Source organism: Chamaea fasciata, unplaced genomic scaffold (genome assembly GCF_029207755.1).
Source record: "Chamaea fasciata isolate MVZ Bird 193981 ecotype frontalis unplaced genomic scaffold, bChaFas1.0.hap1 SCAF_7, whole genome shotgun sequence".
Taxonomy (NCBI): Eukaryota; Metazoa; Chordata; class Aves; order Passeriformes; family Sylviidae; genus Chamaea; species Chamaea fasciata.
Genome location: NW_027094092.1, coordinates 10,640,646 through 10,656,645, shown reverse-complemented (window position 1 = coordinate 10,656,645; position 16,000 = coordinate 10,640,646). Strand labels below are relative to the sequence as shown.

The window sequence follows — 16,000 nt, the reverse complement described above, 5'->3', positions numbered from 1 at the left end:
AAAACATAGGAAAATTGTTGCTCTTATTTAGAGTAGGAGCCAAACTTCTAGATTTACAAATTCCTCCTTAACTCAATACTGAAAAAGACCAAATCATCTGTACCAAGAGTTCTTAGCTGCTCTAATTCAATTACAGGACTGAATACTCGTATGCCCAATTAATTTCTGCAGGCTTTTTGAAAAGCAGTGGATAGGAAATACGATGCTTTTTGGTTTGTTGACTTTACAAAACTGACAGATATGACTGGCTTTGTATCATTCAATCATTCAGTGGAACAATTTTTTTCCTTTTTGAGTTACTACAATTTTCTGTATTATTTTGTTTAAAAAAGAATCATTCTTCCTTTACAGTGAAGAGTATTTGATAACATAATTCAACTGCATTTCACATTTGGCATAAACCTCCCCTCTGGCTTTTGGAGATAACTTCATTTAACTGTGAGGGGTTTTTTTCTGTTGGAATATCAGTAAGTCTTCAGTAAGTAAATGCATGTGTGCCAAGCATATCATTAACTGAACTGATTGAAGATCAGAAAAGCACGTACTAGGTCTAATATCGCTTGGGTGCCACTAATGGGTACATTATAGATTGAAATACTTCATTTGATCCATTAGATGTTTTGTTGTTATCAATACCACAGGCAGTTGTATGAATCTATTTACAAAATTAATTCAAACTCCATTAGCTTTTAAGGCACTGCTCAAATGAAAGCAGTCTCTTACAACAGCTGAAACAATTACAAGTGAAAATGAGAGACCATTTCGATGAATATGCATTCCAGCAGTAATCATCTCCCAGACAAGATCTGTCTGTTTCTAAAAATAATTGTTAATAATACAGATGTATATTTAGGGGAGGTTTATTATTTTGTTCCATTCCTCTGTAAATGTTGACATTTAAAACTTTTTCTGCATTTCCTCTTGTTAAAATAGACAGACTGCAAAAGAGAAAATACCATGTGCACTGAAATAATCATGAGTGTATTACTGTCATCAAAAGAGTAGTCTCTGAAGTAAGACTAAAAGCAAGTTGAAGACATAATAGAAATACACTTTAAAAAATAAATCAATAAATAAATGTGATCAGCTGTTACTTGGTAAAAAGAAGTGGATAACTTTTCTTGTATAGCAAAATTAGAAAGATTAAAATAAATACATTTTTACAAAGTGCAAAATTTACCCAAGAGAACCAGTGCTTGCTGCACAACAGAAGTGAACTAACACCCAGGTGGCTTCAGAAAATGTTGACATTTTACAGTGGGAATCCCAACATTTAAAATAACTCTGGAGACACTTGCACTACTTTCAGCGTGTGGTGGAAGTACTACCTACAAACAGGGCTGGCAGACAGGCTCTTCATGGGGCAGACAAGGTGCTGACTGGTATCACTGAGCTGTTCCAAGTTTAGTGGTTTATGTTCTGTAGGTGACAATGGAAGAGTACAACAACATCTGTGTTGAAAATATGCTATTTCCCTGTCAGCTTAGTGTTACTGCCATTCCCAAGGATGTATGTGAATTGTTCATTAGGAGATCAGAGACAGGACAGGAAACTAGACCCACCAGTCAAATGTATGCTCTTAGATAACTGACTATAGTAATTGCTGCTGCAAAATGTGAGAGGACTTGAAGTATTTTCTTGTTAATCTATTACCATTAGCCTACCCTTACGATCCACCCTGCTCTTATTACAGATTTTGCAATAGTATTTTCTTAATGCTTCAACTGCTGTAGATGCACTTACTCAGCTATGATCTCAGTTTGCTTTTGAAGTTTTCCAATTTGTTACAAAAGGCAAGCTCGTTTGAATACTCATGGTCCCCTACAACAAGTGCCCTGTGTCCTGTACACTTAGGGATTTGTATTTCAGTGCTCAGAGAAGCCTTTTCTTTGCTAATGCATTTGTAAGGTCTCCTTTCTGTGTGAATTCTCTGGCTTTGCTAATATGTGAGCTCACACTGCAACATTCTCTCTCTTCACTCGGGGCACGCACACAGAGCTGCCCGTTTGTGTGTAAGAAAGCTGAGAAACACAGTTATCTTCCAAACCGTTATTTTTTCACTGTGGTTGGCACAAAGTCAGCACGAGAGGGAACTCTGCCAAAGCTCTTGCATCCCACAGAAGAGATTAAATCAAGTGCAGAGGCAAGACTGATGTGCCAAGCTGAGGAGAGAAAAACCAAAAGGCCGTGGGACACCTGAATCCAGCAGTCAGGGCACAATTATGATTTGATGGACACCAAGCTTAAACTTCCAGACAAACTGCCGTGATAGCAGGCAAGTTTGAGCAAGTTCAGGCAGGTGGCTGGGAGAAAGGAAGGAGGCAGCACAAACAGATCAGGAACTGAGGGGTGTATTCAATGGCCAGCAGCAACAGGTGTGCTTTACTCACATATCAAATGGGCAGGGCAGCTGTGAGTCAGAGGTACAGACACTTACAGTATGTAAGTGGTTTTCTGGGTGGCAGATGTTTTGTCAGGGTGTTGCCAGCAGCAGCTGATGAAGACATTGAGAGTTACTGTGGGAAAGGCACGTACATGCAGCGTAAGTCCTTTTTCCAGGCTGAGAAACAATGCCTATTTTTGTAGTATTAATATTGTTAATTTTTTTTTCATTATGGCTGACTCATTTTTGAATACTTTGGATTGCTACACGTCTCATACAACAGCTGTGGCCATAATTCTTTAGCCTTTTTATGACCACGTGAGGATGAATGTGCTGACACTTGTCTAGGAGTCAAAATATCTTCTCTTCTTTGCAGCTTGGACTTGGGATGGAAAACTTTCTTTTCACTTCATTTCTTCACTAGTTGTGTGAAGTAAAGGAGTTTCCAAAGCCATGATCCCCTGGGGTTTATGCACGGAGCATTTCTATGCCTACCGAGCTGCAGGGACGCAGAACTACCTGATCCCTCATGTTTTGAGATACGTATTTTTAACTCTGCTCGTATTTTTACACCAACTACCTTCACTCACCGCATTCCCAGTGCTTTCCTGCATCGTAAAGATACTTCTATACCTAAATGTCGTCAGGTTAGTTTCCAGGTATTGTAACCCGAACTCACAAAAAATGTCCCTAGAACATTCAGCCTCAGGGCCCAGAATCTTTTAAAATAAGGTCAAATTATTTTACATGTTCATATCCTCATTCCTGCTGAGTCACGCTGGGTTTGAGGTTTAGTTATTTGCCTTGGCCTGTTTACCCGGAAATTTTCTTGGGGTTTTGTTTGTTTATTTTTTAATACAGACGAGCACCTGGACCGGGTTGCTACACTGAAGGGCAGACACTGTTGAAAACACTTCTGGCAGGGACACATCGCCAGCACACTTACCGACTGTCATTCTGCACTGGCCTCACGACTTTCTGATCTCGAACCCAAGTTTTCTACGTTAAAGCGCTTTCCGAGTTTTGAACCTGGCGCTCGGGAAGGCGCCACGGCTGAGGCGAATCCAGGTGGGGCTGGGCTCCCTCCCCTCCTTCCCTCCCGCCCTGCCTGCCGCGCCGGCCGGGGGCCATGTGACGCCGCGACTTCTGTCTTCAAGCCGCCGAAGGGGAAGGGGAAGGGGCCACTTTTCCGCTGCTCCGGCTGCCGCTGAGGCCGGGGCCCCGCGGGAGAGGCGCCGCCCGTGCCCCGCCACAGGTGCAGCCGGCGCCCGCAGCGCCGCGGCCCCGGAACGACCGCGCCGGCCCTGACAGAGGTACGGACAGGGCGGCCCCTGCCGCTCGCCCCCCGCGCCGGGGCGGGGCCCGGCCGGGCAGGACGGGCCAGCGCAGCCCCCCCGCCCCGCGGGCTGCGCCCCCCGGCCGCGATGCAGCCGCCCCGGGGGCAGCCGGGCGGCCCGGCGGGGCCGGGGGCGCGGCGAGCGGGCTCCTCCGCCCGCGGGCCATAAAGGGCCGGGCAGGGGCGGCGCGGCATTGCGGTACCGGGCGGCCGGCGGGTGGATGCGGCAGCGGGGAGCGGCGGCAGCAGCTGGCGGGAGCGGCTCCTCCCCCCGCCGCCGCCTCCTCCGCCGGTGGCTCCGGGCAGCGTCTCTCCGGCCGGCGGCGGCGGCCCGGCCCTGCCCCAGCATGGCTCTCCCCGGGGCGCTCGGTAAGTGCCGCGCCGGGCCGGCCCGGGGCGCCGGCGGTGACCTTGGGCCGGAGCCGTGCGGGGTTCCTGCGGCGGCAGCAGCGCCCGCGGGCCCGGCCCCACCTGCTCGCGGCGCTGGGATGCGGCGCTGCCCGCTGGGCATCCGCGGGGCTCGGAGGCGGCTCTGGCTTTCACCGCATGTGCTCGGTATAGATTCAACGCCGTTAAATGCCTGATCGATAATTGCTTTTTAAGTAATCATCCCATCTATTTTTTTTATTTTTTTTTTTTAGTGCAGCATGTTTCAAGAGAAATAGCTTTCATTTCTTCTGCAAAGGGGCAGACCTAAAGAGCAACCAACCTTTCTGTTAGATCGAGATATTTAGGAAAAGAGCATTTACTGGGTGGCATTCATACACTTCCCCATCCCATTAAAATGTCTAGTTGTTGCTCACCTTGGGCAAAGGACAGTAGTTCAATAGAAGGATGCTGGATACAAGAGCCTCTTCCAATTCAGGATGGCACAGCTCGCATGAGTATTGCGTGAGGTGCCTCATGACTATTTTAGGTTTATTAGGCTCATTTCGATGCCATGAGCTAGCAGTGATGTGGGTGAACATACATTTCAAACTGTTCTGCGCCTTAGCGTCTCTTGCTTAAGTTGAGAATGTAAGCTGGGTTCTGTAAGAAAGAAAAAACTTTGCTATCAGTAAAGGATTGCACTTACATCTGTACTTTCTGTCTTTTCACTATCTTATTGTAAGGATTTAAAATACAGCATGGTTCCTCATGCAGTGTGTTTCTTACTGCATTTCTGTTTCTGATCACAATTCTCTAGGAAAAAGTCATTTAAACGAGGAAAATGCTCAGCATTTTCTGTTCAGCAGAAAAAACATTATTATTTCACGTTGCACTAGTTTTGTTAGCACTCTAACTGTAGCTGTATACTTACTGAGTAAGTATAAAGGGAGTTTTTCCCTGGCTGAAATGGCCCAAAAGGCCCTTGCAGCCGGCAGCTGTACGTGTGGCAGGCACTGCTGCTGACAGCTGTGTTCATTGAGGTCAGGGGACAGACTCCCATGACTTCCTTGGGGGTTGAAACTGAAAAAGCAAACCTAAGGTTTGGATGCTACTAAGACATGGTAGTGCATTGTCACTGAATTATTCAGCTAAACATGGATGTGTTTTTAAATTTCTTATGTAGTTATAGTTGATTTTATGAAGACTTAACGCTAATTGCAAAACAAATACTCTCCAGGCAGAAAACAGCACAGTCAGATCCACAGCTCTTTAAAAACAGAGATGCTTTTCTACTGGGATGTGAATGGGTTCCTATAAAATAAGAATGCAAAATAATGTAAGGGAACACTAAATTGCTGTGTTATGGTCCAATTTAACTCTTGTCGCCTTTTTGTACTACATTTGCTTTTAGAATAAAAGCAAAAATGTTCTCAAAGCAACTGTGAAAACGGGTGGACATTAATTAGAGTGTTTTAGGCTAAAAACAACAGGATCACATATCAACATGTGAAACCTGCAGCATGCCTACAGAAAAATTGTAATGGGGGCCCTGATAAGTTGTGCCTGAAGAGATAAAAAACTGCCATGCTTCATGCTGACTTCCAGGGTATGTTGTTATTTAAATGAATGCTATTTCACAAAATATGTTTGTGTTTTTCTAACCAAAAAGGATTCTGAAATGCCCGTTTTGGACCCAGACTTCACATTTTGGCAGTGCTTGGATCCATTTGCTGTGACATGTTTGCAGCTATTTTTAGCTTATGTAATAAGAATTTAATCTTATTTGTTATAAACTCCATCATATTGAAGGCATTCAGAAAGCTTTATAGTACACAACAAAAAATGCTGGTCAGTAGCTTATCAGCACTGTGTTTTTTCCCTCTGGAATGCTTCCAGTTATACTAAAATGCATATTCTGAATTGTATGAAAATTGAATAAAAGTAATGCCAGGAAACTACAGAAGAAACAATAAAGATGGCATTTTAGCAGTGATGCTAGAACAAAACGGAAATATTTTGTGATGAAAGGCTAGCTACTTAAAAATTAAAACCATGAAACATATTATTTTTGAAAAGTCATATTCAAATGCCAAGTAGAAATGAAAGCCCATGATCTATCTGCTTCCCACATGCATTCAAAAATGTGATATGAACTACTACAAATGGAAAAAAGTCACTGAGTTAACTATACTATCTTTGCTCCTGTTGTGCGACTATTTCACTTCCCAGCAGTTTTGTGACTTTCTGATTTGGGCAAGGGCTAGGGTGGGGTGGAAATGCACAACCTTCTTTTCTAACTTGCCTGTTGGTTTGAAGTCACTGAGCAAGGAAGAAGGCAAGCAACTGAGTGGATGTGATTTCCAGGTTCAGTGCAAGGATGCACAGCTGAGTATCCATTGTATCAAAAATAATTGTCTGTCTGACTGTGCAAGTAAGTGGAATCTCCTGGTAGGAATTTCTCTGGGTATACCAAGAGGTTTCTGATGCACAAATTAGCATGGCTCCAAAAGTAGAGCTGCTTGTGTACTTTTGTGATTCTTGTGTACTGCATGCTAGTTTAAATTCCGCAGAGTTGTTCTACTTTCTTCCGATTTCGCTCCAAGCTCTGAATTTTGATAAGCATACCATGGAAAAACCCCCAATCTCTGGCATACCTTTGCTTGTCATGTAGCTCTAACTTTATCAACTGTGTTCCTCCTCAGGCGAGATGCCGCGGCAGTTTCCCAAGCTGAACATTTCAGAGGTGGACGAGCATGTGCGACTCCTGGCAGAGAAGGTGTTTGCCAAAGTCCTGCGGGAAGAAGACAGCAAAGATGCGTTGTCGCTCTTCACCGTGCCTGAAGACTGCCCTATCGGGCAGAAGGAGGCCAAGGAGAGGGAGCTGCAGAAGGAGCTGGCAGAGCAGCAGTCTGTGGAAACAGCTAAAAGGTTTGTTCTGTAGTTAGTTAGTATTGAAATACCTGGCAAACAGCATTCTGCCTCTTACTACTTCAGGAGAAAGGTCAGCAGCAGGTACCAGGGCCACCCCTGTGGTGTCCTTCTGTCCTGTGCAGGAGGTTTGGGGATGGGCCCCTGGGAGCTTGGATTGCTCAGGTTGTCTCTGCTGTGTTCCCAGCAATAGCACAGATATTGCTTATGCAAATTAATTAAACAGCATAGCTGGGTAGAAAGGAACACAACCCCAAGACTCTTTAATGAAAGAAGAGTCAGAAAAAGAAACACCCCCCCCTCTTCTTCTAGTTTCATTAAGACAAACAGAAAATTTTAACACAGAGAAAATGAGTGACATTATACTTCTTTTAGTCTCTGCAAAAATAGATGAAAGCAAAAAAACTTATATTTAAGATCAAGGGGTAAGGTGAAAAGCGGTATTGGCATAATGAGGTTATTTGTAGGTTTCCGCTACTCACAGAAATAAAATCTAACCACTGTCAGCCATAAAAGTGCACATTAAAAAAAATAAATTGCATTCTACCTTTAGTTTACCCATGGCTGTAATGAAGGCAAACATGCTTTGGTTTGTGATTTTTTTTTTTTTTTTTTTCTGTATGAGAGGCAGCCTTCCCCTGCTGTCAGGCTGTTCCAGTGTCTTGCCTTCGCAGGACTGCTGGGCTGTTTCTGGAGTCACATGAGCTCAGCAGCAGCCTGACACCAAATGGGTTGGACGTGTACAGACTCTTCAAAAAGCAGGCCAGACAAGTAAGCCTTTGAAAGCGATAGCTAAACACATGTACCTGGTTAGCTGCAGACAGGCAGTTGGGCAACACTCGGAATCATGTTTCTGGAACAGAAGGGAGAAGAGTCAATTTAGTTAAATTAAGGTATGACTCACTGATGATACAAGCTGAGACTTTGGGTTTGGAATTGTGCAAGTGAGTTTCCCAGTTGGCATGTTCATAGACATAAACAGGCACAGAAGGGAAAACCAGATGTTTCCAGTCAAACAAATGTTTGGTATATATATTTTCTCCTGAACTAGTGTGTTTCACTTTTAATTTTGGAAAATTTGTCTCACAGAAACAAACTCAGGTTTTGCACAGGGTTAACTGCAGGAAGGGGTATTTTAGGTATTTTGTTTACATGTGGGAACAGAACTAGGGTTCATCCCTGTCCTGCAGGAACTGAAGTGTACTTCAGGGACAGTAACACAAGTACAGCTTGTGCTGTTTCAAATTGCAGTTGATCAAATACTGCATTTCCCAACTGATGTTGATTTCCAAGGTGGCTACAAGTTCATTAGTAACGGAAACATGAAATTTGGGTGTTAATTGAACAAGCACTGCATGTTCCTATTCTTAGGAATACCACAGAAGTAATATACAGCTTTTAGAGAATGTTCCAATGTTCTTTTTTCTTTGTTAGTGATTCTTACTAACATTTTAAGGTTTTGGTACCTAACTTATAAAAGTAGGGACTATTTCCACAGTGCAAAAGAAATTGGTATCACAGGTAGTTTATAACATAGTATTTATATATTATATGAATATTTAAAATACATTTAAGCACATTTAAACTGAGTAAGGAAAATTAATTCCATCTTCAGAGATATTCCAAAGCTCCACTTGAGGCATTACAATTACTTCACTGGAAAACACAGCATTCTTTTTTAAGCTGATTTATCTGAGGTGCATATCTATTGCAGCTTTCATGAGAAACGGCAATATTTTTAAATTTATGTGAGTTCCACCTGAAGGGAGGAATGGACTCGTGTATTAAAGCCATGCTGTGATATCACTCTGATAACCAACATCAGCCTTCTGCTCAAGTCTCATCAAACACTGCCTAAGGAATAACTAGGTGCTCATTTTTTTCCTTACAAGTTGAACTGAATGACTCTGAAATTTTGTTGCCTAGTCTTGTCTGACAACTAAATGAATTTTAGGTCTTGCAAGTTTTGGGAAGAAGGAGAAGTGTGTGTAACGCCATGATAACTTACAACAGTTTCCATATGTAACACTGACTTGTTTCTGTCTGATCCTTCTCCAATACTGATGCTGTCGGTCTGTAAGAACTGACCTTTACTAAAGTGAGCACAGTGAGCACGTTTGCCTTCTGCACAGAGACTTGCTGAAACTGAAAGAGAAGCAAAACAAAAACCTTAGGGCATCTTGGAGTGATTGTAAATAAATTATGGCATATTGGACTCATGTAGAGGGTAAGTGTAATTGTGTGTAGTGTAGATCATGTGAAATGTCAATACAGAAAAGCTAAAAGCAAAAGTACTTTCTGACCAGCATTTTTTCTGTGGTAAATTTCGTAGGGGGTGATTTCTTTGCTGTAATCAGTTTTCCAGTGTATTTAGTGTTTTATACCATGGCTTATTTTATGTTTTATACCATGAATTCATAGGAAGAAAAGTTTCAAGATGATTAGATCCCAGTCTTTGTCATTACAAATTCCACCTCAGGAATGGAAAGCACCACCGGCCAATCCTGTCCTGTCTCCTGCAACGCCAGTTCTTCCAAGTGCTTTTGTGCCAGTCCAAGTGCCATATGATGTACCAGAATTCCAGAGGGTTTCAATTAGTGGGGACTACTGTGCAGGGGTAAGAAACTATTGTTTTCCCACTTTCTGTATCTAGAGGGTGTAAAAATGGTCCCATATAAGTACATGAAGTGTAAAAGGCCAATACGATGGTTCTCTGCAACAAACTCTAAATTGCTTTGTGAATGAAGTGATTTGTTAAGCAGTTAGAAGTCAATGTCAGGTTGTTTTATACTCTTTTTAATAATAAATCAGATAAAAACAATCAGATGTTCAATAAATAGGTAATATATGGTAAGATAAAAACATCTTTGTGGGTTTTGTATGTTGTATTTGTATTCTGCTTCTGTCACTGGCTTCCTGACTCCTTGGGCAAGACCCTTATGGTCAAGCTCTGTACATTTCTATTTCTGGAAATTCAGTCTCCTTGTTGCTGGTGTGGATTTGGTTTGTTGCTAGAACTGCTATTTTTTCCAGTATTTATCCAGGTTTTCCTTCCAGGTTACAGTTGATGACTATGAACAAGCTGCCAAGAGCCTGGTGAAAGCTCTTCTCATCCGAGAGAAGTACTCACGTCTTGCCTACCATCGCTTCCCGAGAACAACGTCTCAGTACCTGTGCAGCATGCGGGATCAGAAATGGAAGGTTGAAGATGAGGTGTACCCAGGTGAATATCCTTTCTAAAATATTCAATTACATTCTAAAAAATTTAAATATTTAAAATGCAGAATTAAACCCATGCACTACTGTAGTAAAGGGAAGTTGTATTTTTGTGATGATCTCTTCTGGCTGGCTTTGTAATTTATTCTGTTATTGAGTGGAGAATCACTGACGGGCCTAAGTTATAAATTCTGTATCTAATTTGGAACTTTGAAGCTGTCAAAACCTGAAAACCAAGACTAGACTCATTGATTACTTTATTTCCTAAGCAAATGGGATGTTAAGTAGCATACTTGTGCTCCCCCAGGAAAAAGCTGTATGGCTGTGGTTTAAAATGAAGTCATTCCTCCTCATCCTGGCGTACGGAACTAAAAGGGGTGATGAGCTCATCGACATCATAAATTGAAGCATGATACAGACGTGCCAGTTAGCAAGCCCTGAGTCAGGAATTTCACGGGCAGGCTACACTTGCCATGTCAAGGCTGGAAGCTTAGTGTCATATTTGTTGGGCATTCTGCCTGGGTAAATAAACTGGTCTCTCATCAAGGCTTGTTAGGTTGAACACATTCCCCCACTATGTGTGTCACAAATTATTTTTGTCTCTTAGGTGGGCTGTGTCTTGAAAGCTTTGCTTGTGCATTAAACTGTTTGCACTGCTCATTTCTGGATTAGGCTGTGAGGAGCAACCTTTGGTCTGTACAGATGGGCCACTGTAGATGTGTCCATGTTGCTGACAACTTATTTTCAGCCTTGAAGTGACATTTTAAATCAATTACCCTCTGGCTTAGTGGTTGAAAGAGGGTGACTAAATATGTTTTCAAGTGTTTGTTTTCCAGGAAGAGTGTAAAGAGGACAGTATACTGAATATTCAAGACAGGGAAGATATTTTGGAACACTGCCAGGGAGATATTTCCAAGCTATTATTAGGTTAATAACTTTCTTACAGTTATGATTTTAAACTTACGACACAAAAAAATGAAACCTAGTTACACAATGTCTTAATTAGCACAAGTTTGAGCTAGATAGTTATGAATATTAGAGATAAGGATGGTATCAGTTTATAACATACATTGAGGTGCTCTAGGTGAATAAAAGGACTGGTAATTACTTTTCTGTCATGGCTTAACTGAACAGGTAAAAGAAGAAATCTCTTAAAGACTAAGCCAAAGGATGTAGTTCAGCTGACATAAATGCAGTCAGGGCACTGTTGGTTGCATTAGTAAGCTACTGTAAAAGAAGTGATCCCTGTTCATAACGGGAGTGACAATGTTTGAGTGTTCACATAAGCTAAATCTTCTAGATGTGTCTGTGATTATTTGATTCTTAGGAAAAAAACTTTACAACTTTTTAAAGCCTTTACAAAACTGTACTGAACAAATCCCACCTGTGCTTCTGGTACTTTGTGATATTGTTTGTGGTCAGAAGGCCAAGGGATAAACTGGATTTGTGTTGTACTATCTTTGGCTTCTATGCTTCTTGCTTCCATTAAGAAAAAAAATTAAATGTTAGAGAAAAAAATTTAAAAAATCAAACAAAACCATCACCAGAGAAAACTACACATAAACAAACCAATCCCCACAAACTAAAAACTCTAATCAAAACACAACAAAACTAACTGATTCTATGCTTAAATATTCCAAAATTTCTACAGTGAGTCAGAAGGTGAAAAGAAAATAATGAAGGTAGGTATGAAGTCAACAACTATTTTATTGTTCAAAAATCCCAACTGTACTTCTACCATCCTAATTTAAATACTTCAGCAAACTCATTTTCAAACTTATTCCTACGTGCATTAATAAAGAATAGTATTAAATCTGTATGCATCGGTTCAGAGAACTCTAATAACATATGACATATAACATTTGAATTGAGGTAGGCACTTGATTTAGAGAGGGGCTGCAACTAAAGCCTGTCAGAAAAAAGCTTTATTGTAGCAGCAGATCTTTTATAGTAACTGAATGGGATTTTAATGAAAGTACTGAGACCTGTTAGAAGTTAAGCTTTGCAGAAGCAGAAAGTTCTTTTTGTAAAGATTTTGCCTTTTGTGTAAGTTACTTTTTCTAACTGTGATGCAAATTTGTTTTCAGATTTCCATTCACCCCCAGAAGAAAATGAAGATCCTTATAATCTCGATGATGCTCCAGACAATTTGGATTATGTTATCAAGCTGAAAGGTGGCATTCCCTTTGTTTATGATAACAAGGAGATGATGGAGCTCAATGAGCCTCGGGGTTTGCCATATCCTGACCTGCAGACCTACACCCTTGACCTGAGCCACGTTCTTGCTTTAATTGCAGATGGCCCAACGTATGTTCCTCTTTTGTTACTCTGTATGTTCCTCTTTTGTTACTCTGTCCCTTCAGGCTGCTGCTTACCTGTGGCTTAGTACTTCTCATTTCTGTGACATTTAATTCCTCAGCATATCCATTCTATACTACTGTTTTGTTTTGCTCTTCTCAAGCATTAATGCACCATGGAAAATCCTAAAAAGGGAAAAATACAATGCCACTTATGGCTACCTTTCATTTCTTTGGTTTCTTAGCATCAACCATGGCAAAAAAAAAAAAAGGGTTAACAGAAAAAAATCGAGGAATTGGCCAAATATTTCTGTTCAAGTCAAATCTGACCCAAACTTCTTGAAGCATGGGACCTGAAACTTGAACCTTTTTTTTTTTTTTTTAATATATATAATTTTGTTTTGGTCTATGCTGAACCTGAGGTTTTTGAACAGTTGTCGGAAATTCCTTTATATCTATTCTGCTCTGATTGCATTAAGAGAAACCCTGCATATGCAGAGCATACAGATCAGCTCAGCAACATAAGTATTCAGTCTGATTTGTTCCAGATGTTAATTAACTGCTCATATGCTGCAAAACTGACCCATGCATGCACAATCAAAATAAGTTCAAAATTTCTCAGAACCACCAAATTCCTGTGAAGTCTCTAAAATCTAGAAATGTAACAACTCTAGTAGAGTCAGTGAAACTCATGACAAAGCAATGTCCTTGCCTAGTGCACGATGAAAGCATGTGCATCCAGTTTTTTTACTTCCTAGCTGAGAATTGGAAACAGCAACATCTCTCAGGGCCTCAACACCAGGAAAGGAAAAGAATCCACTCTGGGATGGAACTAAGCAGGAACCTGAACTGTTCTGAGCTATTTGCCCCGTGTGCCAGCACTGCATTGCTGGCCCTCCTGCCTGGGAGAGATCATCACTGACACTGCGCCCAGTTAGCCCCACCTGGTGCATTCCTTTCCCTGTGTGTCTGTCTCACAGCTGTGTCAGTCTGTCTGCCTCATGCAGCAACAGTGGCAGAAGAAGCCTGGCCTATTCCCTAAGCCCTTTCTCAGGAGCCAACTCCTCTGCTTCTGCCAGCATTATCAGCTCCAAATCAGTGCCAGCTTGAGCAGGCTTTGGTTACAGTCAGCAATGGGCAAATGCATTCCAGTTACAGTGCCTTATATTCCAAGATGGATAATGAGAGGATAAAAAGATGAGGAGGAAAACCAGAAACAAGAGTCATCCTGAAGCCCCTTTTGCAGTTTTCACTTAAACCTTAGACCTCACAGTTGTAACAGGAAGCCCTAAATAAGAAGGGTTGTAGTGGGACAAGTTAGAACACTCAGCACCTTGGTGAATGTAGGTCAGTCACCTGCTCCTTTCACTAATTCAGAGTAAGCTTTTGCAGGCTCATCCACACTTTGATAAATGTGCACAACCCAAAAGAAAAAGGTCTTTCCCTTAATCCTGTTGCATAAGCTCTTCTTTTGGTATTGTTTCCATCTTTGCAGCAAGTGCTTCCCTGTCATTTATGCCCATCACATGTGGGGCTCAGAGATCAAGAGCCACTGTTCTTTAATCTTTGCTGTTGGTAAACCGATGAAGTCTCACCCCTTCCCCTCAGGCTTGTGGTCTTTTTTAGCTAACAGTATGACCCAACAGACTTCTGCAGTTGGCAAACAGATCTTGATGAGTACTGGGTTCTGTGAGCCTGGGTTTGTAACAGACTTCCAGAACCATAATGGGATTTGTGTCCTATTGAGGAGAGATTGGCAACAATAAAGCAGGAAAAAGAAGGCTATTACGTTAACAGTGCTACCAAAATATTGTAGAGTCAATAAGAATTGACAGATGGTGAAGAGAAAAACCATGTCATTGGTTAAAAATAGAAGGAGAAACATGACAGAAGATGAAAGTGAAGATGGAGCTCTGAGTAGGCAAGCAGGAACAAAAAACATTTTCTAAAAAGGGCACAAGAAATTATTTTGGAAAAAAAGTATTTCTACACAATATATGTATTCTCAAGGCATAAAAGATTAAAGCATATTGGATCTTACCTTGGCTTCTCACATTTAACTGAAAAAAAACAAATAAATTTGGAGGAATTTAAAAGTAAATGATTATGAGAAAGGCTGGATGACAAATTGTTTCTGTTGTATATGAGAAGATTGTTCTGTTGGAGGTACCAGTTTAGAGAAGTTGCAATTGACATCACATTTGATTATGTGTTTCAGGCTTTGGTCATTATTACTAAAAGGACTGCAGTTTATGCACAGGTATAGTGATGAATACTTGGACAAGCTGAAGGACATAACATGGTTATTGTAGAGTTCTGTTTGAGATCTCACTGATAACTTTGATTGGTTTGTAAATGGCCTACATATTTGTTAACCAGTAGGATAAAAATAATGGATTTGTCTTGGACCTCGTAAAACGCCCCAACTTTGTCTTTACTGTGAAAACTTTGATGTTCTTTTGGAATTTGAAATACAACCAATTTTTAGAGTTTACAGTTCATTTTTGTGTTTTCTTTTACAGAAAAACATATTGTCATCGGAGGCTTAACTTTTTAGAATCTAAATTTAGCTTACACGAGATGTTAAACGAAATGTCGGAATTTAAAGAACTAAAGAGTAATCCCCATCGAGACTTTTATAATGTGAGAAAGGTAAGTGTGAGAAGGATTAAAGGCTTTTAGTAGGAGTTTTGTTTTTCTTATGAGAGGCATAGATGATATGCAAGAGGTACTGTGTGCAAACCACTCAACTGAATTAAGTTATTTTAAGAATGTTAATGTTTTTCTACATGGGAGCTCTCCGAGAAAATTAACTTGAATGTGCGTGGGTTAATTGGATTATGCTAAAGTAATTTGTTTACTTATTAAGAATCAGTGGGGCTTAATTGTGTGTAGATTGCTTTAAAGGATTGAAAGAGAGTTAAACTCACTTGGATTCTGAATAAAAATATCCATATGGAGGTTTAATTAATTTTAATGAACTCAAAGATATTCAAGTGCATTTTTCTGCTTTCACGTAGCTATGTTCTACTAGACTAGTAGGAACAGCTGTATAGATTTTAGATGATAATTGCATTTCATATTGAAAATAGATGTTTAAATACATGTCAAAAGACCTCCCACAGACACTAAACTGAAGGTTCATGCTGCCATTCAGTATCTGGCAAAAAAAGGCTGTGATATATTAAGTAAAAAGATTATCCGAGTTGTGGTCTTGGCTCCCTCTGAGATGCACTGGGCTATAATTAGGAGACAGGTAGGGGTATCAAGGAGCTGATTTAATTTCCTGCCATATTCACACCCAAGGGAGCTGTGTTCTCTTCAAAGCATAGAAGCAACAGTGTTAGGCTGCTTCATTTGCTTCCCTTTCCTGCAGTAGAGAGGAAGTTACTGGAGTTACTCTGTCATTTTGATAGGTGAGGTTTCTTCACAATTGTTGCTGGTGTTTTTAACCACTTTAGGTCCATTTTG

General features: G+C 41.0%; 1 protein-coding gene across 3 annotated transcripts in view; it reads left to right on the top strand.

Annotated features, from left to right (window-relative positions):
* The first annotated feature begins 3,930 nt into the window (after window positions 1–3,930).
* The window catches only part of AMPD3 (adenosine monophosphate deaminase 3), a 30,649-nt gene continuing 18,579 nt past the window's right edge, over window positions 3,931–16,000 (top strand). For all 3 annotated transcript variants that reach the window (XM_066187536.1, XM_066187535.1, XM_066187537.1), the window contains exons 1-6: window positions 3,931–4,088; window positions 6,791–7,016; window positions 9,438–9,633; window positions 10,074–10,239; window positions 12,320–12,539; window positions 15,052–15,181. In XM_066187536.1, coding sequence (XP_066043633.1) covers window positions 3,941–4,088; window positions 6,791–7,016; window positions 9,438–9,633; window positions 10,074–10,239; window positions 12,320–12,539; window positions 15,052–15,181 — 1,086 coding nt within the window. In that variant the 5' untranslated portion in view covers window positions 3,931–3,940. The remainder of the gene's footprint in view (window positions 4,089–6,790; window positions 7,017–9,437; window positions 9,634–10,073; window positions 10,240–12,319; window positions 12,540–15,051; window positions 15,182–16,000) is intronic.